This window comes from Protopterus annectens, chromosome 10.part0, assembly GCF_019279795.1.
Source record: "Protopterus annectens isolate FY-2018-M chromosome 10.part0, PAN1.0, whole genome shotgun sequence".
Lineage (NCBI taxonomy): Eukaryota > Metazoa > Chordata > Ceratodontiformes > Protopteridae > Protopterus > Protopterus annectens.
Window position 1 is genome coordinate 593,969,589 of NC_056744.1, and position 25,912 is coordinate 593,995,500.

Consider the following 25,912-nt stretch of genomic DNA (forward strand, 5'->3'; position numbering starts at 1 on the left):
TTTTCTCCTACGTGAAAGTTGGAAATAGCGGCCAACTGAACTTTTAAAGTGGCAGTAGAGGCTCCTTGGTGAAACAGCATGGACAGGAACTCCAAAATCTTGTTTAGTGGGGCTACTAAGGGATCCAAATGTTGTGTAGTCGCCCAGTAGATGAAACGTTTCCACTTACTGGTATAGATTTTAGTAGTGGAAGCCTTATGAGAGGCGACCAGAATGTCCTGAACCGCCGGAGAGAAAAGATCAGACTTGGCTAAGTAGGGAAGCGGAGCAGCCAAGCTGCTAACTTGAGGGATAGGAGCGACGGGTGAGGAGCTCCTGACGAATGAGTCAGTAGGTCTGGCACTGGGTCCAGAATCCAGGGCTCCCGTATTTGGTGGGCTTGAAGAAAGGGGAACCAAATCTGTCGAGGCCAGAATGGGGCAATGAGAATTATAGTCCTCTCCTGGTCCTTGGCTTTCTGAAGAAATTTCGGGATCAGTGGTATAGGAGGGAAAGCGTACAGGAGACCCGGGGGCCAATCGTGAATCAGAGCGTCCCTGGGGACATCCCCTGGAGGGGGTAAAAGGGCAAAGTAGCTTCTGCACTTGGTGTTCATTGGAGGCGCAAACAGATCGCAGCAAGGCTGGCCCCATTTGCGGAAAATCCTTTCCGCCACTATCTGATTGAGGGACCACTCGTGAGGTAACAGGATGGCTCTGCTCAACCTGTCCGCTATGACGTTGGATAACCCCGGGATGTGCGTTGCTATCAGAAAGCGACCCGTGGATTCTGCCCATTGCCAAATTCTCATGGCCTCTCTGCACAACTGGTAAGACTTGGTTCCTCCTTGTTTGTTTATGTACCAGACTACAGACATGTTGTCCGTCTGAACTACAATGGTCCCTAGAGGTCGAAGGGGGGAGAAGTGTTGCAACGCCAGAAACACTGCCCTCATCTCTAGAACATTTATGTGCAGGTTGTATTCTAAACTGGACCATTCGCCTTGGACTGTCTGTCCCTGAAAGATGCCCCCCCACCCTATCAGGGAAGCGTCCGTGGTCACTGTGGCTGTTGATTTGGGTAACACAAACGGCCGGCTGCTGATGAAGTTGTGACTCTGTAACCACCAAGACAGGTGTGCTTTGCAGGTATTCGTTATGTGAATCTCGTGTGTCAGCGGTAACTGCTGGAACGACCAATGTGCGAACAGCAGCCATTGGAGAACTCTCATGTGTAGCCTGCCCATGGGAACTGCAATGAGGGAAGCTGACATGAGCCCTAAGACTTTCAGGACTAGATTGACTGGGGACTTTTTGGACAATAGCAGGAGAGATATGTGATCTTGCAGGGAAGCTATTCTTGTGAGGGGTAGTTTTAGTAGCATAGAACGGGTATCTAGATCTGCGCCTATAAATGAAATATATGCTGCGAGGGCTGTAACGCAGATTTTTCGAAATTTATCGAAATCCCTAGCTGAGCACAAAGGCTGATTGTGTAGTCCCTGGCCTGTATCAGTTGACGCTCGGTGGTGGCAGTAAGGAGCCAGTCGTCCAGATACGGAAACACCCGGAATCCTAGGCGTCTCAAGTGAGACGCTACCACTGCCATGCATTTGGTGAAAACCCTGGGGGCTGAGGTTAGACCAAAGGGCAGGGCCCGAAACTGAAAGTGGCTGGCTCCCAGCCGGAAGCGCAGGTGATCTCTGGACACTCTGGCCATTTTGATGTGGTAGTAGGCGTCCCTGAGATCTATTGAGCACATCCAGTCGTCCTTCTGTAAAAACGGAAGGATCGATTGAAGCGTGACCACCCGGAACTTTTCTTTCTTCACAAATGTATTGAGAGTGCTTAGGTCCAGAATTGGCCTCCAGTCCTCTGTCTTTTTTGGAACTAAAAAGAATCTTGAGTAAGTTCCGGATCCTCTTTGGTCTGCCGGGACTGGCTGGATGACTCTTTTTTTTCTAGCAGCTTTGAGATTTCTATAGCTGCAGGTTCTCACAGATGGGGTGGTACATCTGGGAATCTCTTTTGTGGTAATGGGGGAAATATAAAGGGAATTTTGTAACCTCTGGTAATAATGCTTTTTACCCAATTGTCTGAAGTAAAGTTTTGCCAGGCCTGAGGGTATAAAGCCAAGCGACCCCCAACTGCCTCCAGAGCAGGACAGTCGGGCCTCCTCTCAGGAGTGCTGGAAAGGCTTCCCAGGGATGGTATCCCTGTCACCTTAGTTCTGCGGACCCCCTCTGCCGCCAGGGCGGCGTCTTCCATTTCTGCCCCCTCCTCTGCCTCTGGGGGGGGGCATCACCCTGTGTGCCTGGGAAAGAACCCTGGGGTTTACGAAACCACATCTTTCCACCTCGTTGCCCTTTGGGGTACGGTCTGGATGGGGTGGAAAAATGGACTCCGACAGCAGACAGAGTCTTTCCCTCCTGCTCACACCGGGTTAGGGTCTCCTTTACTTTGGGGCCAAAAAGAGTGGCCATCAAAGGGGGCGTTAGTAAAGGAAGACTTGAAGGCTTCCGCAAAGGAGCACAGCCGCATCCAGGATTGTCTGCGAAGAGCAATCGCTGAAGCTGCAGCCCTACTCGACCCTTCGGCTGCATACGAGATGAGCCTCATGGACGAGTTCACAATAGACGTAAGGGTATTGAGCTGTGCTGTAACCTTATCCGAAACAGCAGCATCTGTATTACCCTGAAGGGTATCTCCCAACTCTTTGACTAGATCCCTCTGTAATCCTGTAAAGTGTGTTAAGTAGTTCAGCGATCGCATGGAAAAAGTCGCTGAACTGAAAATGCGCTTCCCATATCTGTCCATGGTCCTAGAGTCTCTGTTAGGGGGATGGACAGACGAGGAAGATTCGGACATCTCCTTTTTAGTGGCTACGGCCACCACCATAGCGTCCACTGGAACTCCCTTAGTAAGGTATGACTTGTCCTGAGGGCCAGTTATATATTTGTTAGGTTTCCTGGGAACTGGCTCCACTGTGTCAGGTGCCTCCCACGCCCTTCGAGCAATTAACTCCATTAACACGTCGAAGGGCGGAGTGACCCAGGAGGAGGAAGGGCGAGCACCAAATGCCTTCAGCAGAACCGACTCATCCTCAGAAGGGGGTAGGGCCTGCCAATCACCTCTCTGCTTCAGGATCTCCAGGATGTCAGCAAAGGAGACATCCTCCGAGGGTGATTTTGGGGACCCTTCTGACTCATCTAAGTCAGTATCCGATGTTAAAGATTCTTGTGGAGAATCTAAGTGCCTCCTCTTGCACAATTTTTTCATCGGAACGTCATCGGGTGGGGCATCCGATAAGGCCTCTGAGGAAGAAGGGGCTCCCTCTGGGAGTGGCTGAGACACTGGTGCTCTACGCTTATGTGTAGTCGTGGGTGCAGAAGTGGACAATGGACCTTTACGGGAGGGAGAAGTTGCTTCTGCTGACGTGGTTGTCTGAGAAGACAATACCTTCCTCATGAGGTCGAAGGCCCCCAGACCCCGAGCAGAGGAATCCCCCGATTCCGAAGAACGCGGAAGTATCTCCGACGTGGAGGCCAAGGGCATCGACCCCGAGGACGGAGCCGAAGTGATCCGTGCCGAGGCACCGAGGGGGAGAGTCGGCACCGAAACATCGGTTCGACTCTCGGTCCCAGAGCCAAGGATAGATCGTCGGCTCCGCGAGTCCGCTAACGGTTCCGACGGAGTCGAGGTCAACGGTGCCGACCGAGGAAGGGACGGTTTCGGCACCAAGGGCTCCACTATGATCAGATCAACATCTCCCGGCTCCGAAAGCTGAGTAGGCCTCGGAGGAGGATCAGATGGAGATAAAGGAAGGCCTTCGAGTCTCGACACCAATTGGGAAGAGACTGAAATGAGCTTGGACAGGGCCGTGTTCTCCATTAACTTCTGCACCACGCGATCTACGTCGGTGTCGGAGAGGGGCCTGGAAGATCGGGTCGAAGGAACCGGGGACGGTGCCGACCTCAACAGAGCAGGAGGTGGAAGCTCCATCACCGGTTCCAAGACTCGAGGCTCGGTGACAGTAAGAAGTTCGACACTCAGCCCCGAAGTCTGTGGAACCGGAGAACGAACCTTAAACGAAGAACTCGGAGCCGATGACATGGGCTCCGATGTCTTCGACTCCTTCGAGGACTTAGAAGCCTGGTCTGACTTGTCAAGTGCCTCTTGGAAGGCAGGCTTCAAAAGACCTCTATCCATAAGCTTGTCATGACCCTTCCACTAAAAGAATGACAGATAGAACAGTCTTCTTGTAGATGGAGAGGGCCAATACAGTAGACACAGGAGCTATGGTTGTCGGTGACAGACATCTTTTGCCCACACTGACACCTCTTAAATCCCGACTTAGCTTTTTCAGACATATCTGTAAGAAAAAACACTGTACAATATCAAATAACACTGTCAAAAATGGTAGCAAGTCCACAGACACAGCAATAAAAATTGCAAGTATCAATTTCCTGGTCCAGTAAGTAGGTGGGGTAGGCCCTAAGGTAAACTAAACTATATATATATATACTAATATATATAAAAGAGTAGCCAAAGGATGACCAGACCACACACACACACACACACACACTAAATAAATGATCTCAAAAGGATCAGAAGATTTTACAAGAAAAAAAGTTAAGAATTTAGCTTATCTTCCCAAGTTGGTCAGAGCTCTTCAAATACGATGCGATCGGTTGCAGCGGCAAACTAGATCTGAGGTAGAGGCAGAGGGAATTGTGGGAGGTAGGTTGGTCTCGAGCTTCTCCTAGATGCAGAGCTTTGCTAAGCGGCCGAGGATCGGCTCCGACACCCATGTGTAAGAACAAACGGCGAGATTGAACACTCTCACATCAAGAAGTTATGTACTCACCATAACGTTCGATGTATGTAGTCCATCTCGCCTTACATTCTTACCCGTGGGTTCGGAGCCGAATATCGGCTCTGACTCGGCCGATTATACTAGCTCGAAGTCTTTCACTGGCTGGGCTAAGCAGGTATCCCAAGGTGCATTGCTTCATATCCCCAGATCTAGTTTACTGCAAAACTCATTTGTACTCCATGCACACATCACACCCGTGTAAAGAATAAGCTAAGTCAGGGAACTCTGTAGATGACAACCTAACCTCCAAATCCTCCAGGCAGGGGGAAGGTGGTAGAGTAAGTAAGACTGTGAGGCGAGATGGACTACATACATCGAACGTTATGGTGAGTACATAACTTCTTGATGTTATGTAGTCCTATCTCGCCTACATTCTTACCCGTGGGACAGCGTCCCTAGCACCTACATCCTGGGTGGCTCATAGGAAAATACTCCTGAGAACTGCGGAACCAAAGGAAGACCTGCCACTGGAGACCACGTCCAATTTGTAATGAGAAACAAATGTGTGAGGAGAAGCCCAAGTAGCTGCAGCACATATATCATCCACTGACAATCTGGCTTGATAAGCTGTGGATGTGGAAACAGCCCGAGTAGAGTGAGCCTTGACTAGAAATGGCAGATCTTTACCTCCTGCTTGATAGATGAAAGAGATACAGCTAGATATCCATCTAGACAATGTGACCCTGGATACCGGGGAACCCATTAGGTTTTCAGAAAAAGAAACAAAGTTGGTCCGACTTCCGGATATCTTTTGTTCGGTGTAGATAGAAGCATAATTGTCTATGTACATCCAACTGGTGAAATCTAAATTCTGCCATGTTGGAAAAGTGGGGAAAGAAAACAGGCAGCTCAATGGACTGATTTAGGTTAGACAAGGAAGCCACTTTTGGAAGGAACGAGGGGTTTGGTCTGAGAGAGACCCTGTCTTTATGGAAGATTAAATATGGAGGTTTGATAGAGAGGGCTTGAATTTCTGAACCTCACCTTGCTTTAGTGATTGCTGTTAAAAAGGCTGTTTTCCAAGTCAAGAATTTCAATTCGCAGGTAGCTCCAGGCTCAAAAGGTGGTAAAGTAAGGGCTTGTAGAACAAAACTGAGATCCCATGGCATGATAGGTTCGGACACCGGTGGACGGAGCAAACCAGTACCTTTTAGGAAAGCCTTGCATAGTCTGAGCGCCAAGAGACTAGGCTCATTCGCTACGTGAAAATTAGAGATCGCCGCCAGTTGAACTTTGATGGTGGCTGATGCGGAACCCTGATGGAAAAGAATGGATAAAAACTCCAGAACTGAAGCTATTGGAACTGTGTAAGGATCAATGCCTCCGGTATGTGCCCAGATAGAAAACCTTTTCCATTTACTAGAATAAATTTTTCTAGTGGATGGTTTATGAGAGGACGATAATATATGAACCACTTCCGGTGAAAAATTATGAAGTCTGACTAGTGGAAGTGGAGTAGCCAGGCTGTCAACCGGAGGGTCATCAGGGAGGGGTGGAACTGTCCCGACATGTGTGTCAGTAAATCTGGCTGAGCATCCAGAGTCCAAGGAGTGTCCACAGTGAATTGCTGAAGAAAGGGGAACCAAACTTGACGAGGCCAGTGTGGGGCAATCAGAATCATTCTGCTTCCCAAGGATTGCGCTTTCTGAATCACCTTTGACAGCAAGGGAAACGGAGGGAAGGCATAAAGCAGACCGGAGGGCCAATCGTGAACCACAGCGTCCCTGGGTGACTCCCCTTGTGGGGGGATCAGCGTGAAGTAGTTGCTGCATTTCGCATTGTGGGGGCTGGCAAAAAGGTCGCAGCAAGGCTGACCCCCATCTGCTGAAGATCCGCTCTGAAACCAGGAGATTCAGGGACCACTCATAAGGCATCAGGATAGCTCTGCTTAGTGAGTCCGCAATCACGTTGCCACCAGAAACCGTTGGGAAGCTACTGCCACACTCGCATGGCCTCTCTGCATAGAGGGTAAGACCTGGTCCCCTCCCTTGCTTGTTCAGATACCACATCACTGACATGTTGTCTGAGTGTATCGCAATCGTGCCTAAAGGAAGAACATTCTGAAGTGCCTGCGACACAAGAAGTACTGCTCTCATCTCTAGGACGTTTATATGTAGAAGTATCTCGTGCTCTTGCCACGTGCCTTGGACTGTCCTGCCCAGATAATGCCCCCCACCCCATCTGGGAGGCATCCGTGAGGCATCCGTGGTCACCATGGTAATCAGGATGGGTGGAACGAAGGGCTTTCCCCCGTCCAGATTGTTGGTGCTCAGCCACCAACCGAGGTCCTGCTTGCATCTTCCCGCGAGTAAGATGGGATGAGACTGTGGAAGTCTTTGGAACGACCATTGAACAAGGAGGAGCCATTGGAGAATTCTCGTGTGTAATCTCACTAGGGGGACCAACATGATTGTTGCTGCCATGGTCCCTAGGAGCTGGAGAACCCATCTTGCCTTCGCTTGTCTCAGGGACATCAGTGCGTGTATCTGTTGTTGCAGTACTCTGATCCTTTCTTGCGGTAAAAATGCCCGCATCCGAATGGTGTCTAATTCTGCCCCTATAAAGGTGACACGCTGTAAGGGCAATAAGGCAGATTTTTCCCAATTTATTGTTATACCTAACTGGTGACATAGATTGATGGTAGCGTCCCTGGTTTGAACTAGTCGATGCCTGGTGGGAGCGGTAAGGAGCCAGTCATCCAGATACGGAAACACCTGGAATCCCTGATGTCTCAAGTGAGCCGTCACCACTGCCATACACTTGAACACCCTGGGGGCTGTGGTGAGACCAAAGGGCAGGGCTCGAAACTGGAAATGACTGGCTCCCAGACGGAAGTGTAGGTGACTCCTGGATGCTCTGTCCATCTTCACATGGTAGTAAGCATCCTTGAGGTCGATGAAGCACATCCATACCTCCTCTCCCAACAATGGGAGAATGGATTGTAGTGTGACCATATGGAACTTGGACTTGTGTACGTAATTGTTCAGTTGGCTGAGCTCTAGTACGGGTCTCGGGTCCCCTGTTCTTTTCGACACCAAAAAGAATCTCGAGTAAGTCCCTAATCCAATTTGGTCTGAGGGGACAAGCTGGATGGCTCCTTTTTCCAGCAGCAGTGAGACCTCTGAGGCTGCTAGATCCCTTTGACTGGGTGGTACGTCTGGGATTTTTCTGATTGGCAGGGGTTCTAATGAGAATGGAATGAGATAACCTCCGGAAACTATCCGTAATACCCATCGGCCCTGGGTAATGCTTTGCCAGGCTTCTGGACATAGGGAAATTCGACCCCCGACTGGCTCCGGATAAGCACAGTCGGGCACACCCTCAGGAACGAGAGTATGGAGAGCCTCGAAAGGATTCGCGGTCTCCCGAATTGCGGGGGCCCCCCTCTGCCTCTGGGGTGACATCTCCCTGAATAACCCTCTGGAGGGGGGTTCACCTTGTGCGGCAGGGAAAATACTCCGTGATTTCTTGAACCACACCCCCCCCCCGCTGGGCCTTGGGATAAGGCCTAGAAGGAAGGGAAAAACGGACCCCTACAGCAGACAGGGTCTTTCTCTCTTGCTTGCACCTGGTGTGGGTGTCTTTCACTTTGGTCCCAAAACAAGGAGGAACCAACAAAGGGGGCGTCAGTGAAGGAAGACTTGAAGGCCTCCGCAAAGTGACACAGGCGCAGCCAGGCTTGCCTTCTAAGGGCAACCCCTGAGCTTGCTGCCCTACTTGCTCCCTCAACTGCATACGAAATGAGCCGAATGGATGAGTTAACGATGGAGTTGAGGGTAGAGACCTGGGCGTTAACCGTCTGAGCAACTGCCTCAGGTACGTGACCCGCAAGAGTATCTCCTAACTCTTTGAGGAGATCTCTCTGGAGCCGAGTGAAGTGAGACAAGTAATTCAGCGACCGTAATGTGAAGGTTGCTGACGAGAGGGTACGCTTCCTGTACCGATCCATGGTCCTCGACTCCTTCTTAGGAGGATGGACGGATGAAGAAGACTCTGCTACCTCCTTCTGGGTGGCTGCTGCCACCACCATTGCATCTACAGGGACTCCTTTAGATAGAAACTCTTTGCCCTGGGGGGGCAGAAAGAAATTTGTTGGGATGCCTGGGCACGGGCTCCACAGAATCGGGGTTCTCCCACACCCTTCGACAAATGAGGTCAAGGAGTTCATCGAAGGGTGGAGACACCCAGGAGGCGGAGGGTTGAGCACTGAAAGCCTTAAGGAATACTGACTCCTCCTCGGAAGGGGCTTTGGAAGGCCAGTCACCTCTTTATTTCAGTATCTCCAGGATATCGGAGAAGGAAACATTATCAGAGGATGACATGGGGGACCCCTCCGATTCCTCGAGGTCAGTATCAGAGGTGAGGGACTCATCTTGGGAGTCTATGTGCTTCCTCTTGCAAGTTTTCTTTCTGGGGGGCTCCTCAGGAACGAACTCTGAGGGACCCTCAGAAATTTGGGGACCACTCACTTAGGGATCACCCTAGGCCCTGGTGCTCTGCTGTCCATGGATGGATGGTAATCAGAAGCTCTCACCAGAGTGGTGGGGGACAGAGTGACCGACCCGCCTGATGTAGCTGACGATCTGGCCAACGCGGTCTGCATAGCCTCGAAGGCCGTCCCCCCCCGAATCAGAGGAGCGACCAGTCTCCGAGGCCATGACGGGGGTCGGAGTTCCCCGAGCCGATGCACCGAGGGGGAGGCTCGGAGCCGAAGTAAGCCCAGAGATGTCCCCCTCGGGACCGACTGAAGAATCCCGAGTCCCGAACCCAGAGGACGGAGCCGATGCCGGCACAGATGGAGCCGAATGGAGCATCAGAGCCAGCCTAGATACATCACGCGGCACCTAACACTCCAGCTCTGAAGACAGAGATGCGCTCGGAGGAGGAATGATCGAAGACGGGATCGGGACGGGCTCTGGAGCTGGCTGGGTCAGAGCCGAAAATAATTTTGTCAACACCGGTGACTGGACGAGTCTCTTAACTACCCTAGCCACATACACATCCGAAAGGGTCCTGGAGGATTTGGAGGATAGGGATGGAGAATGCGATATCCTCTCAGGAGAAGCTGGTCTGAGACTGGGCGATCGGCTCCTAGAAGGTTCCAATACAATTGGAGCTGACGCTGGTTCCGTCAATATCGATCCTTTCTGCGGCCCCGAGGACAGTGGGGCCGAGGAGGTCGATGCAGTTTTAGATATCTTCTCCGGGGGCTCCAATGAAGCTGACGTAGCCGGAGATCTCTTCTTTGATTTGCCAGATTTAGACTTACCGCTAGAAGAAGAATCCACAGACTCTTCATAAGAGGGTTTTGAAAGTCCCTTTAAGATTAGCTTATTCTTTCTCTCTTGGAGAACTCTTGGGCTAAACGAGTGACAAAAACTGCATGATTCCTGCAGATGGATAGCTCCTAAGCAGTAGACACAAATAGAATGCCCATCGGTAATGGACATTTTATACCCACATTTCGAGCACTTTTTAAAACCAGAAGGTTTGTGCTCTTTGGTATCCTTAGACATAATTACTGCGCTCACAAACCAAAAAACAAGACCAAAACAAATACAGGCGTTCACTCTAAAAGGCGGGAACGACTCTATCAGTAACCAACACTAAAACAGTGATCAAACCACACCAAAACTAGCACACACTTAAACAAGGGATAGCAAACCACTAGGAAGGGTAGCCAAAACCTCTAAGTTAACGGTTTGGACCTGGCTGACACAGAATGTACAAAGGAGAACTAGGCCCTCTAACTGAAACGGGCCTAGCCCAAGGGAACAGAAGAGGGATACCACACAACAATCACAATCACAATCCTAACTAACAACTTTAGGCAATTTGAGACACACTAGACAAAGAACTATGAAAATAGCTTTTGATATAAATCAAAACTTTTCTTAGTCAATAAAAAGAGGGTACTTAGCCACAGCCAAGCGAGACCACGTCCGAGCTACACAAGCGGCAAATGAGATCTGGGGATATGGAGCAGTGCACCTTGAGATACCTGCTTAGCCCAGCCAATGAAAGACTTCAAGCTAGTATAATCGGGTGAGTCGGAGCCGAACCCACGGGTAAGAATGTAGGTGAGATAGGACTACTTAACACCTTCTCGTTTAGCTACACTACTTTTCTCAGAAATGTTTATTTTTTTTTACACTCCAATGTTCTAACAATTAACATCCATGGTGTGACAAGTTGTGTACGTGTACCCATCCATCCACAGCCCCTTTTTCAAATTTTTGCACAATAGAGTTGGGATGTCACCAACAGTGACGATGACCTAGAGCCAAGGTTCACATCGCTGGGTAGCTAACCCTGCCGTGGTGCTTCTTCCACATCACACAAACACACCGACCCCTACCTTTATGACCAATTTAGTGTGTCCAATTCACCTACTGCATATCTTTGGAATGTGGGAGAAGACCACATCACATGGAGGAAACACACAAGCACAGGGAGGACAGATCGACTCTCCACAGAAGAGAACAGAGAATCGAATCAGAGAACCTCTTGCTGTGAGTTGACAATGTTATCCACTGCACCACAGTGTTGCTCTCTGTGTGTGCACCAGCAGCTACATAATAGACTTACAAAAGTTAAGTAGCCTAACACCCTTCAATGATCATATTTAATCATTATCACACAGGTGTTTGTGTGTTTATGTATTTATGTGTGTTACATTTCTTACAATTGCTGTAATGAGGCTTTTCAGCTAAGTATTTTCCCCTCAAGGAAAAGATGATTAATGATGGTCCTTGTGAAGCTTAAGTTTCTCACCTGATACATCTGAATGACATGAGCTGCTACAAACTTAGCACCATAGACAAGCCCATCAGTCCACCGCACTTGTACAACGTCACCACTTGCAGGAGGACCCAACTGGAGGCAATTTCGACTCTGGAAATTAAGAGACCACAGGACACTAGCATTTAGTTTTGCTTACTTAGGATGGTTCAAAACACATGTCAAATTTTAAAAGTGCTCTACTTCCGCTGATTAATCTTTAAAAAAAACTGCTTAAATACCGAATGGACATTCACTTCCCAAAAGATCAGGAGATGCAACCAAGTAAACCATGTAAAATAAACTATCAAACAAGCAATATGATTTAATATATTGCAAAGCTGACACTTTTTTTGAGATAATGAGAACAGATACATCAACAATGAATGAATATGGACACAGTTTAAAAATGGCAGCAAAGTCCTCATTAATGGTACAGAATCTACAACATAATCCATTCAAGAAGGACAGTGTCAGACTACAGAACTAAAATGAGACTGGAATAAGTGGAAAATTTAGCAGAGGGCAACATAAATCATATAATGGGAGGGAGTTCAGACAATACACAAAGTTAAGCAGGCTCAATTCTCATTTGCTGATAGACTACATTCAAATAATTTTATGGAAATGAGAAAAAGTAGAGATGTGCTTTTTTCTCCATAACTGCAGACCTTTCAAAGACAAGTTTACTGTCATTTTTAATTTTAACATGGATGTGCCTGCTTTTCACTGTCCCAAACATCAGTGCAATTTTTTTCAAACAATAACTGCATTTGGGTTTGAAGCTACACTAGTATTCCACCAGATGTTTAAACTGCTGCAGTCTAAAGCTATCTTCAGTTATTCCAAAAAAAGAATAGGTCCCAGAAATAATGTGAGGGTGATTAGCCCTTAAGTGTGAAGCATCATACCTACAACACACTAAACCTTAAGAATGGTAAAAATCAAACCACCACTAAACGTTTATTCAACCATACACAATAAATCCTCTGAAGTGATCAAGGAGATGAAAAGAGGTTAATCTAAATGCTGACTTGTTTTTGTCTCAAACATATCTTAATTTAGTACAAAGTAAATCACACTGCTGACTATATTGTACTGATAGCATATTTTGAAGGTGGAAAGATGTCCCAAACATCCCATTCAAGAAAACCTTAGAGAATCTTGCCCTGTTTTGGGACAGAGTCCAAACTGCAATACCTTGCTAATGCAGAAATAGTTTAAGTGGCGACAACATAAATGTCCTCAGTGGACTGTGGCCAGATAACTTGCATTACCATACTGCAGGTTGCAAGGCAGCCAAAGGCTGTTAAAAGAAAAAAATAAAACGGAGCAGAAAATACAGAACCAGCCCATCGCAGAACACTGTCATTTCAACTACTAGCATTCTTTGGGGAAGCAAGCAGAAACTAGACACTCTAGTGAAAACTCACGCAGATACATGAAGGCCATGCAGACTGCTGAATTCCCAACCAGGAAATAAAACAAAGCCTACACTCTGTTAGGCAGCAGTGTTAAAGGCTGCAGAAAGTACAGTTTTGTACCTACCATAAATGTAGATGTTCGAGTGCTAATACAGCTGCAGTCATAACAGATGGGTTATCCTGCCGTCAGGCGGGTCCTCGGTCAGCCGAATTCCAAAGTCTAGGTCCGGCGTCGGATGTCGTCACTTCTTCCCTGACGTCAGTGCGGCAGGGGGTATAAAAGAACCAGCCGACGCCATTTTCTTCAGTTTTTCTTGCCCCAGATGTCAGGTGCCCCCAGAAGGAAGGCAAAACATAAATTTATGTAATAATGCAATGCAATATAATCAAAAAACAGTAGTTGCAAGCAAATGCACCATAAAAGAATACCCCAATCAGGTTGTATGAGGAGGTGTTAGCCATTAGGCCTGTCCCAAGAGAAGAAGGAGGGAGGGAAACCTGGACTGCAGCTGTATTAGCACTCGAACATCTACATTTATGGTAGGTACAAAACTGTACTATGTTCATCGTGCATACAGCTGCAGTCATAACAGATGGGTAGAATCCCAAAGCTAAAAAAGGGGTGGTAGGCATTAAGTGGAACTAGGAGGAGCAAGGATGCCCTGCAAGACTGCAGTGGCAAAGCCCGCTCTAGATTTGGAATATAATGGTAGGTGATAGTGCTTGGAGAAAGTATGTACAGAACTCCAAGTGGCTGCCTCCAAAATATTTTTGGTAGGAACCCCCCTGAGGAGAGCTGCAGAGGTAGCTGTGGCCCTTGTGGAGTGAGATCTGATGCTTGTAGGTACAGTTTTACCATGAAAAGAATAACAAAAGCGTATGCAGTGGGCTATCCATTTTGAGATTGTCTGTTTGGAAATAGCCTTCCCTTGAGCACCTGTAGCACAGGACACAAAGAGTTGCTCTGATTTTCTGAATGGCTTTGTTCTGTCCAAATAATAACGAAGCTGTCTGTGAATGTCCAAGGAATGTAGTAGTCTCTCCACTTTGTTTTGTGGATTAGGGTAAAAGGTAGGTAAGTGGATAGCCTGATTCAAGGCTACCCTGGATACTACCTTTGGCATAAAGGAAGGGTTGGTTCGTAAGAAAACTCTGTCCTGATGGAAAATGATGAAAGGCTGCACAGCCATGAGGGCTTGTAGTTCCGAAACCTTGCGTGCTGAGGTGATAGCCAGAAGGAAGGCTGTTTTCCATGACAAATATTGCAGTTCTGTTAAAGCAGCTGGCTCAAATGGAGGCAGAGTCAGTTTTTCTAGAATGAAATTGAGGTCCCAAGCAGGTACTGGTTGCTTCCTTGGGGGTTTTATATTCTTAGCCCCTCTGAGGAACTGTCTTAAGAGAGGGTGAGAGAATAAAGGAGGATCAGTGTTGTATTGAGCAGAAATGGCTGAGGCATGGATTTTGATGGATGAGAATGAAAGTCCACTGCTTAGCATCTCAGCTAGGTACTGTAATATTTGAGGTAAATTCAATATTCCAGGATTCTGACCCTTTTTCTGATTCCAGGCACAAAACCGTTTCCATTTTGCGGAGTAAGCTTTTCTAGTAGAAGGCCTTCTGGACTCCAAAATGACATCCTGCACCTCCTTGGAGAGTAGGGTCTGTTGTGAATTTAAGGAATCCTCCATGCGGCTAGGTTGAGTGTTTTCAGCTGACTGTGAAGAGTTTTGAAGTTGTGCTGAGTCAACAGAAGAGGCATTAGAGGCAGGATCCATGGTGGGGAATGCGTCAGGCTCCTCAGGAGTGGATACCAGTGTTGTCTTGGCCAGTCTGGAGCAATGAGAATCATCTTTGGTCTGTCTGCTCTGGCTTTTAATAGAACTTTGGGCAGCAGAACAAGAGGTAGAAAGGCATAAACTGTCATTGTTGTCCAACTGAAAGAGAGTGCGTCCACTTTCCAGGCCTGTGGATGATAGGTCCTTGAGCAGAATTTTGTCAATTGGTAATTTCTGTAGGTAGCAAAGAGATCTATGTCTGGCCTTCCCCATGCTTGAATTATCTTTGTAAAAACTTGAGGATGCAACTTCCATTCGTGTGGATCTGTCATATTTCTGCTTAGGTTGTCTGCCAGCGTGTTTTCCTTGCCTGGCAGGAATTGTGCTTGAAGTTGGATTTGTAATTCCTGGGCCATGCTCCAAAGAGACATGGCTAGCCTGCACAGGGGATATGAATGGGTTCCTCCCTGTTTGTTTATGTACCACATCACTGTGGTGTTGTCTGTCCTGATCAACAGCTGGCTTGGATGCAGTACGTCTTTGAAAGCCATAATAGCATTTTTTACTGCTAGCATTTCCTTTTGATTGATGTGTAGGCGCTTTTCTTTTTGGGACCATTTGCCCTGAATGCACTGATCTGTCATGTGCGCCCCCCAGGCGTAGTCCGAGGCGTCTGCTGTGATGATTTGATTTGCTTGAGGCAAGCAGAATGGGAGACCTATGTTTCTTTGGCATGCTTGAGCCCACCACAGAAATTCCCTTTGGAGGTATGGAATCAGTGGTATAATTGTTTCCAAACTGTGGCTGTGTTGAGACCATAAGTTTTTTTAGGTACCATCGAAGTTTCCTCATATGCAGCTTTGCACATGGGATTAGCAGGATGCAAGATGCCATGAATCCCAGAGCCTGCAGGATTTTCCTTGCAGTCAGCCTGGTGAAGGTTGCCAGTTTTCTGAAGTATTGAGTTAGTTGCCCTTGTTTCTCTGGCGTGAGGTAGGCCATCTGGGTGTTTGTATTCAAGCTGGCACCCAGGAAAACTATTGTTTGAGAGGGTAATAGTCTTGATTTCTTTTTGTTGACTGTGTATCCCAGAGAGTTCAACAACTTTATTACAAACGCCAGGTGTTTCAGAAGTATGTGTTTGCTGTCCGCTTGGATCAGGCAGTCATCCAAATATGGGTATATTTGTATCCCTTGAAGTCTGCAGAAGGCAATTACTGATGCCAGGCATTTCGTGAACACTCTGGGCGCAGTAGATAAGCCAAAGGGCAATGCAGAGAATTGATAATGGGTTGAACCTGCAAGAAATCTGAGGTATCTTCTGCAATCTTGTCTGATAGGGACATGCAGGTATGCCTCTAGATAAGCCAAAGGGCAATGCAGAGAATTGATAATGGGTTGAACCTGCAAGAAATCTGAGGTATCTTCTGCAATCTTGTCTGATAGGGACATGCAGGTATGCCTCCTTGAGGTCCAATGTTATCAGCCAAGACTCCTTGCCCAGCATGGGAAGAAGCTGCTGTAATGTGAGCATCTTGAATTTTGGTACGAGTAAATATGTGTTTAGGATGGATAGGTCCAAAATAGGTCTCCAATCTTTGTCCTTCCTTGGTACCAGGAATAGTCTGGAATAAAAACCTTGACCCTGTTCTTGTGTAGGTACCTCTTGAATAGCTTTCATGTCCATGAGAGCTGAAATTTGTTTTTGTGCCTCTGCCCTTTGATTTTGTGGCAGGTTTGGCATGCCTCTCATTTTTGGAAGGGTGTGAAAGTGGAATCTGTAGCCTCTGTCTATAATGTCCAGGATCCATTTGTCTTTTGTGACAATATGCCAATTTTTCGAAAATAATGCCAGTTTTCCGCCTAAAGGTGCTGCCATTAGAGCTTTGCTTGGCATGCAAAGTGGAAAGTCATTGGTTCTGCTTTCTGAATGGCTGTGATCTATCCTCTCCACCTCTTGGTGTAGGTGCTTGCCATTGTCTGCCTCTAAATGATCCTTGAGATTGCCCTCTACCCCTCGGGCACCTGTATCTACCTCTTTGAGGTCTGTCCGTGGCTGGAAAGGATCAATTTTTGAAGGCCAATTTCTACTGAAACGTGGAGGTTGTACCTGTAGGAAATCTTTCACTGTTTGCATTGATTTTGTCTTTTCCTCCATTTTCTTTAATACCTCCTCAGCTTTAACACCAAACAATACATCTTTTTGAAGAGGTGCATCTAGTAATTTAGCTTTGACATGATCTAGTAAGGTTTGCTCTTTGAGCCAAGCATGTCTACGTATGACTGATCCTGTAACAGCAGCTCTACATGAGGCCTCTAAAGCATCAAAACCACATTGCAAGGTATGTTTACCCACTTGTTCTGCACTATGCAACAAATCCTGCAACTCCTTCAAGTCTGGTTGTTCAGGTTGTGACATTTTGCTTTTCAACTGAGATAACAAAAACTGTTGATACTTTAACATATGGAACTGACAGTTTAATGCCCTCATGGTTAAAGTGGCAGAGGTGTATACCTTTTTCCCCCACCTTTCTAAAGCTCTGGAATCTCTCTCTGAAGGTAATGGATTCTTGGCAGTGGAGGCCTTAATTCCCTTGGGACCCTGTGAAATAGTTTCTGGGTCAGCCGCATGGCTTTTGTATAGGAATTGGTGTGAATCAGGAACCCGGTAATACATGTCAGGCTTGACTGGAGCTGGAGGTAAAGAATCTGGGTTAAGGCTGGCCTCTGAATACACATCATCTAGTATGTCTAAGACAGGAGGGATAGCCAGAGCCCTGTGCTGAGGGAGCAAGAGGAAATCCCTGAGCCTTTTCTTGGAGTCGGAGTAATCTTGGCCTTCCCAGTGGAAGTGTTCCCTCAAGGTATGCAAGATTTCCCCAAAAGAATAGTCCTCGGGGGGGAGACAGAGGGAATGGACTCCTCTGCATCAGAATCTTCAAAAGGGGAGTATGAATGTTCCTGGTCTTCAGAATGTTCTGAAGTAATGGAGGCCTGGTCCGAGGAAGGGTATTCTTCCTCCACTCTGGGCCTTTTGTCCGAGGGGGGTTGAGAACCCCTGATAAATGTAATCAAATCCTCAGCCATTTTGAGCATCTGTTTTTTAGGCATGGGGCCTTGAGAGGCGCCCTGTGTAGCTTGTCTTTTAGTATGCATGGCTGCTTTAGATTTAGTGAAAGCCTTAATGGAAAAAGGCGGTGGCGGCCTGAAGACACCTTGAGAGGTGGCAGGCCTGTCTAAACTCTGAGTTTCCCCACCAAGAGTGGCGTCGGTTTCTGTAATCGGGGTGTGGGCCGAGGAGCCTGCGACCTCGGGCACAGAAGACACCGCTAAGGAAGTGTCATCGGTAGTCAGGGGCTGCGTAGGCGCCTCGCTGAGAACCGGAGCACCTGTAGTCGGCTTTAGCGTGGTGTTGGTAGAAGTCGCGGACCTCGTATGTCGGTCCTTATCTTTGCGTCTTTTACTCAAAACTGGAGTCGGAGTATCCAACGACATAATGTAATTAAATTTTTTGTCAAAATAGTGTTGGGTGAACTCCGCCCGACGCTTAATAGTGCGTTTGTTGAATGTAGCACAAAAACGACAGGCCGAGACATCGTGGTCTGGGCCTAAGCAAGGAATGCAGAGGGAATGGAAATCCTTATGCGGTATTTGCTTCCCACATGAAATGCAATTATTAACTTTGTCTGACATCGGTCTGAGGCAAGAAAAGTTTCCCCAACGGGGTACTTAGCTTTCAAGAAGACTTCGGTTGAAAAATATTCGTAATCTCAGGAGCTGGCTGACCGGCACTTGCGAACTGCTTCTGCTTCGGGCACCGTGCAGCAAGAAAGACTGGGGAAAATGGCGTCGGCTGGTTCTTTTATACCCCTGCCACACTGACGTCAGGGAAGAAGCGACGACATCTGACGCCGGATCTAGACTTTGGAATTCGGCCGCCTGAAGGCAGGATAACCCATCTGTTATGACTGCAGCTGTATGCACAATGAACATCTGTGCTACCACTTCTTCCCAAGTATTTTAAAACTAAAACATTGCCTGTGCACAATGGCAGAAAAATTATAGAACCGACTGATATTTCCAACATCCTGGCAGATAGTTTCAGTGCTAACTTTAACCCCCTCTCGCCCCCTAAAGGGCCCATATCTATACAGGAAGAATGCAAAGTCCCTGAAATCACAACTTCACAGGTAAAAGCGGCACTCTCTAAAGCCAAAAACACAGCATCCATGGGACCGGACAACATCCCAGGCTGCGTTTTTCACAAACTTCAGAACAAACTGGCTCCCCACCTAAGCACCATGTTCAATCATAGCCTCATGTTAGGCTTTGTGCCCACTGAATGGCGCACAACAACACTTATCCCACTCCACAAAGGGGGAGCCACCACTGATCCTGGGAACTATCGCCCTATTGGCCTGACGAGCCTGGTTTGCAAGGCCATGGAACGTATCATCATGGAATTCATAAACAAAGACATTGGTAACCTCCAAACTCTGGACCCCACCCAGTTCGGGTTTGTGAAAGGCAGATCTTGCCTCCTGAACCTGGTCGACTTCTTTGAGGTGGTCACCAATGCCGCAGACGAGGGCAGAGTGGTTCACACAGCCTATCTTGACCTCGCCAAGGCTTCAGACACCATCCCCCATTCTGGAATTATAGTTAAACTCACTAAACTAGGTATAAATCCCTATGTGACAAGATGGGTTGACAGAACCCATACTGTAAAAGTTGCAGACTCCAAATTTGATTTCAAACCAGTGACAAGTGGAGTACTACAGGGTTCAGTCTTGGGACATCTGTTTGGTATCTACTTCTCTGAAGTACAGGCCAACACAAAAGGCCTCTGGCTAACGACATTCGCAGCTGACTGCAAACTAGGTGCTACAGTAGAGTTCCCAAATGATGTGGACATCCTACAGAAGGGCCTCACTGAGACAGATGCCTGGTGTCAGAGCCATGGCCTCAAGCTCAATGCCAAAAAGTGCATTGTTATCCCCTTTGGTAAAAACTCTGTACCCATGAACTACCACATAGGCAGCAGTCTTCTTAACACCAAATGTGTGATAAGAGACAGGTGGACAGTAGTCTCTCCTTTGATAATCACATTGCCACAGTAGTCAGGAAATCTTTCTACATGGCACACACCATCACAAAAGGGCTCTCATCCAGGAAAAAAACAGGTAATTGTTCCCCTCTACTCGAACTCATTAGACCCATTATAGAGTACAATGCCCCTTTTGGAATGTACCTCACAAGACATCTGCAGTAGCTGGAAAGGCCACAGAAGTACCTCACAAAGAGAATCACTGGCCTCAAACAGATGCCCTATACTAATTGTCTCAAAAAACTCCAGCTTTACTCTGAAGCATATTGACTACTCCTAGGTGATCTCTGCCTAACATATAAAGCTATGTCAAACCCAGAGCTGTTGGACATGCTACACCTAAAGAAATCCCAATCCCTCAGAGCTATATGCTCTAGGGACCTAAACCTTGTCACCACAATAAACAGGACTTGCTGGAGGGATTAATTCCTGTCCCAGAGACTTCCCATACTCCGAAATAAGCTACCCATCTATGTCAAGCCAAGTTCCTCATTAACACTCTTCAAGAAAAATCTTGATGAGCGGATGGGGAAAATTAAATATACCCTGGGGATCACTTCTGTGGCTCTGCTCGACAGGGGCACAGGAAATTAACTTTCTTGGGTTGGCATAAGCCAGGGAAAGTACAGTTGTGTACACTTACCATAAATGTAGATGTTCGAGTGTATTCACTGTTGCAGTCATTACATTTGGGTTATCTGCTTGCAGTAGTCCTCAGTTGGCCTGATTAACAAAGTCTTGGGTCCTGTGTCGGTTGCTGACTCCTCTTCCATGAAGTCAGGTCGTCAGGGGTATAAAACATGCAGCCGATGCCACTGCATAAGTTTTTCTTGCCCCAGATGTCAGGTGCCCCCCTAATGAGAAACAATTAAATATAAAAATACAATGATATACCTCCAACAAAAAAGCAAATATACCAAAAAGCTTTTAAGCATAATAAAGGAAAATAGAGGTATAGCCAAAAGAAGTTAGGGGGCCGGAGGGAAGTTAACCAGGACTGCAACAGTGAATACACTCGAACATCTACATTTATGGTAAGTGTACACGACTGTACTATGTTCTTTGTGTTTCACTGTTGCAGTCATTACATTTGGGTAGATTCCCAAAGCTATGGCTGGGAGTAGGGATTTAGATAGCATTAGAACCAGCTATAAGGCCCTGCAAGACTGCAGTGGCAAAGCCAGCTCTGGATTTAGAGAAAATTGGCAAATGATAATGCTTGGTGAAAGTATGTACAGAACTCCAGGTAGCAGCTTCTAGGATGTCCCTGGTAGGGACACCTCTAAGAAAGGCTGTAGAGGTAGATGCAGCCCTGGTGGAGTGAGGTCTGATCCCCTGTGGGATAGGTTTTCCATGGTGCTTACAGCAAAAATGAATGCAAAGGCCTATCCATTGATAAATGGTTTGCTTTGAAATAGCCTTCCCCTCTGCCCCTGCAGCAAATGCCACCAGCAGTTGTTCAGATTTCCTTTGAGGTTTAGTCCTGTCCAAGTAGAATCTAAGTTGTCTGTGCACATCTAAGGAGTGCAGTATTCGTTCCCCTTTGTTCTGTGGATTGGGAAAGAAGGTTGGCGAATGAATGGACTGATTAAGAGCCACACTAGATACCACCTTGGGCATGAAGGACGGAATGGTTCTGAAAGATACCCTGTCCGCATGAAAGATTATGAAAGGCTCCACTGCCATAAGGGCCTGTAATTCAGATACCCTTCTTGCTGAAGTGATTGCTAAAAGGAAAGCTGTTTTCCAAGAAAGAAATTTTAAGTCTGCAGTAGCAGCTGGCTCAAAAGGAGGCAGAGTGAGTTTCTCCAAAACAAAGTTAAGGTCCCAGGTTGGGGTTGGAGCTCTCCTGGGTGGTCTTAAATTTTTGGCCCCTCTGAGGAACTGCTTGAGCAGTGGATGAGAGAAGAGGGGAGGTTCTGCGTTATAATGCGCTGAAATGGCTGAGGAGTGAATTTTGGTTGAGGAGAAAGACAGGCCCTTGTGAAGCATCTCAGGGCATAAATTGGGCACTGCTGTGCTCATCCCTTGAGATTGGTTCCAGGCACAGACTCTTCCATTTTTCAGCATAAGATTTTCTAATACTAGGCCTCCTTGCCTCTAAAATGATATCCATCACAGGTTTACTGAGGGATGGTAAAGGAGAAATTAGGTAATTAGCCAGGCTGCTAGGTTTAGTGTTAGAAGATGAGGGTGCAGAATCTGGTTCTCCTGCTGAGACAAGAGGGAATGAGTCTGAGGCAGGTGCCATGGGACTAACTGTGACACACTGCGCAGGAGGGGGTACCAGTGTTGGCGTGGCCAGTCTGGTGCAATCAAAATCATCCTTGGTCTGTCCTGTTTGATTTTTAGTAGTACTTTGGACAGCAGAGGCAGAGGGGGAAATGCATAGACTAATAGGTTTTTTCCAGCTGAATGGCAGAGCATCCACTTTCCAAGCTTGTTTGTGGGGAGTCCTTGTGCAAAATGTGTCCGATGGTCTACATCTGGGCTCCCCCATTTGCTTGTCAACATGTTGAAAATCCTTGGTTCCAGTTTCCACACGTGTGTGTCCATGAGGTTTCTGCTTAGTCCATCTGCCAGTGTATTTAATTTTCCTGGCAAGAATTGAGCTTGTAGGTGCACTTGGTAGCTCAAGGCTGTGTTCCACAATGCCATGGCTAGTCTGCAGAGGGGGTAAGAATGTGTACCCCCCTGCTTGTTTATGTACCACATAACAGTGGCGTTGTCCGTGTTTACCATTAGTTGCCCTGGAAGAATGTGGTCCTTGAAGGCTGTCAGAGCATACTGTTCAGCTAACATTTCTTTTCGATTGATATGCAGGTGCATTTGACTTGGGTTACATTTGCCCTGAATGCACTTCCCTGCCGGGTTAGCCCCCCCATGCATAGTGTGATGCGTCTGTTGTTAGGGTTTGGGCGGCAAGGGGTAGTGTGAAAGGTAGTCCCTTTTTTGGTGGCAGGCCTCTGCCCACCAAAGGAACTCTAGGCGTAGGCAAGGAATAATAGGAATCATTGCTTCTAGATCCTGAGAATGTTGACACCATAGGCTTTTTAGATACCATTGTAGTTTCCTCATATGCAGTCTTGCATATGGAATTAGAAGAATGCAGGAGGCCATGAACCCCAAGGCGTGCAGTATTTGCCTTGCAGATAGCAGGGTTTTTGTGGCCACTTGTTTGAAGTAGGTTGTCAAATGAATTTGTTTCTCTGGCATGAGGAAAGCCATCTGGGAAGTTGTATTCAAGCTTGCTCCCAGGAATATAAGTTGTTGACAGGGTACCAGGTCTGATTTCTTTTCGTTTATGGTGTACCCCAGACAAGTTAGAACCTTTTGTACAAAGGCCAGATGATACAAAATTATGTCTTGGCTTTTTACCTGAATTAGACAATCATCCAGATATGGGTATATTTGAATATTTCTTTGCCTGTAAAATGCAATAACTGAAGCTAGGCACTTTGTGAATACCTTGGGAGCAGTAGATAAGCCAAAGGGCAGTGCAGAGAACGGATAGTACGTGCAGCCTGCTTTGAAGCGTAGGTATCTTTTGCAAGATTCCCTGAGTGGGATGTACAGGTATGCTTCTTTTAAATCTAGTGTTGCCAACCAGGCATCTTTGCCTAGCATAGGAAGCAACTGGTGAAGAGTCAGCATCTTGAATTTTGGAATCTCCAAAAAGGTGTTTAGAGTAGACAGGTCCAGGATAGTACACCATGAATTGTCTTTTCTGGGTACCAGGAAAAGTCTCGAGTAGAAACCTTGTCTCTTTTTCTCTTCTGGTACAAATTAAATAGCCCCCATGCTTAAGAGAGAAAGTACTTGTTTTTGGGGGTAGATTTGGCCATCCGCTTCGTGTTGGCCATGTGTGGAAGTGAAATCTGTATCCCTGGGATACTATTTAAAACCCATTTGTCCTGGGTAATTGGTTCCTAGTTCTTTGCATGAAGAGCAATCTTTCCCCCCAAAGGGGCAGCCAGTTGATAAATGCTTGGAAATTTTAAAAGGAAGTAATTGAGACCGTTTACCATAGGAGAGTGTCTTATTACTCCCAGATTTGGAAGTGGAGGCCCACCAATGCTTAGTCCTGTGTGTACCCTGGGAGCTCTGCTGGATCTGGGTTTGGACTGAGAAGGTCTGGAAGAGGCAGGAAAGGACCAATTCTTGGAAGGCCAATGGCTACTAAATCTTGGAGGTTGTACTTGTAAAAAACCTTTAACAGTTTGCATAGATTTAGCTTTTTCTTCCATCTTTTGAAGAACAACTTCTGCCTTGTTGCCAAACAGGCGGTCCTGGTTTAGGGGAGCATCCAGTAATTTTGCTTTAACATGATCTGGTAGGGATTGCTCCTTAAGCCAAGCATGCCTTCTAAGTACAGACCCAGTTACAGCAGCCCTGCAAGATGCCTCTAGAGAATCAAAACCACATTGCAAAGTATGTCTTCCAACCTGTTCAGCTGAATGCAATAAATCCTGTAAATCCTTATTTTCAGCACTATCAAGAAACATCATTTTCTGTTTAAGCAATCCAATAATATGCTGCTGATACTTCAACATATGAAACTGAGAGTTTAAGGCCCTAATGGCCAAAGTTGCAGAAGTGTATACCTTCTTACCCCATCTATCCAGCACCCTGGAGTCTCTATCAGAGGAGGTAGGATTTTTGGCAGTAGTAGCTTTAATGCCCTTGGGCCCCTGTGAAATGGTCTCAGGATCCGCAGAATGATTTTTCAAAAGGAACTTGTGAGAGTCAGGGACCCTGTAATATCTATCAGGTTTCCTGGGAGCAGGAGATAGAGAGTCAGGGGCCAAGCTAGATTCTGCAAATGCATCATCAACAATGTCTAGTACAGGAGGTATGGCTAAAGGCCTGTGTGGGGGCAGGAATAAAAAATCCCTAAGCCTCTTTTTAGAATCAGAGAAATCCTGACTTTCCCAAGGAAAATGCTCCCTGAGAGTATGCAAGGTTTCACCAAAAGAGAACTCCTCTGGGGGGGAAGCAGAGGGAATGAAGTCCTCAGCATCAGAATCCTCATAGGTAGATAAGGGTAAATCCTGGTTATCAGAGGAAACAAAAAATTCAGGATCCTGGTCAGAAGTATCATAAACAAACTCCCTCCTAAGTCTCTTAGAAGGAGAAGGCTGGCTTCCCCTGATTAAAATAATAAGGTATTCAGCCATTCTTATCTGTTTTTTAGGCATAGAGGCCTGACCATGTGGTCTGGGCGTCAGTTTTCTAGGCATGGTTCGAGATTTAGGTCTTGAAGAAGAAGAAGATGGCATCGGTTTAATATGCAAGTCAGTAGGCCTGAATACACCCTCAGAAGCTGGTGCCTGCACAGCAGCTCAGGACCTATCCAAGGTACAGACATCTGCAGGTTCCACAGTTGAAGCATCTCGCGGCATACCAGACTCAGAATGGGTCTCAGTACAGGCCTGCGAATTAGAAGTACCGAGTATCAAGGGCTGCGAAAGTGCCTCACTGAGTACTGGCAAACTGGCGACTGGTTTAGAAGAAGCGGCGTCGGCAGCTTTGGACGTAGGCAGCCTGTATCTGTCTTTATCTTTGCGTTTTTTCAGAATGTCATTAGTCGGATGGCTGACAGAAGACATATCGGGATAACTGAACCGAGCACCAAAATATTTAGAGGCATAAATATACTGACGACGGATAGTTCGTGGTTTAAATAAGGCACAAAACCGACAGTGAGGTACGTCGTGGTCAGGGCCTAGGCAAAGTATACAGTACAAATGAAAATCTTTATGAGGTATTTGCTTTCCACAAGTAATGCAATTATTTACTTTTACTGACATCGGTTTAGAGCAAGAAAAAGTTTCCCAATGGGGTACTTGGATTTTAGTTGAAGACTTCGGTTCTGGAACTCAAACAAAATTTCAGGAGTCGGCCAACCGGCACTTGCGTACTTGCTTCTGCTTCGGGCAGCACACGGCAAGAAAGACTGATGTAATGGTGTC

At 46.9% G+C, this 25,912-nt stretch overlaps 1 protein-coding gene across 2 annotated transcripts in view; it reads right to left on the reverse strand.

Moving 5' to 3' along the window:
• The window catches only part of KDM4A (lysine demethylase 4A), a 2,334,711-nt gene that overhangs the window by 208,136 nt on the left and 2,100,663 nt on the right, over nucleotides 1–25,912 (reverse strand). For both annotated transcript variants that reach the window (XM_044085421.1, XM_044085420.1), the window contains exon 20: nucleotides 11,629–11,748. In XM_044085421.1, coding sequence (XP_043941356.1) covers nucleotides 11,629–11,748 — 120 coding nt within the window. The remainder of the gene's footprint in view (nucleotides 1–11,628; nucleotides 11,749–25,912) is intronic.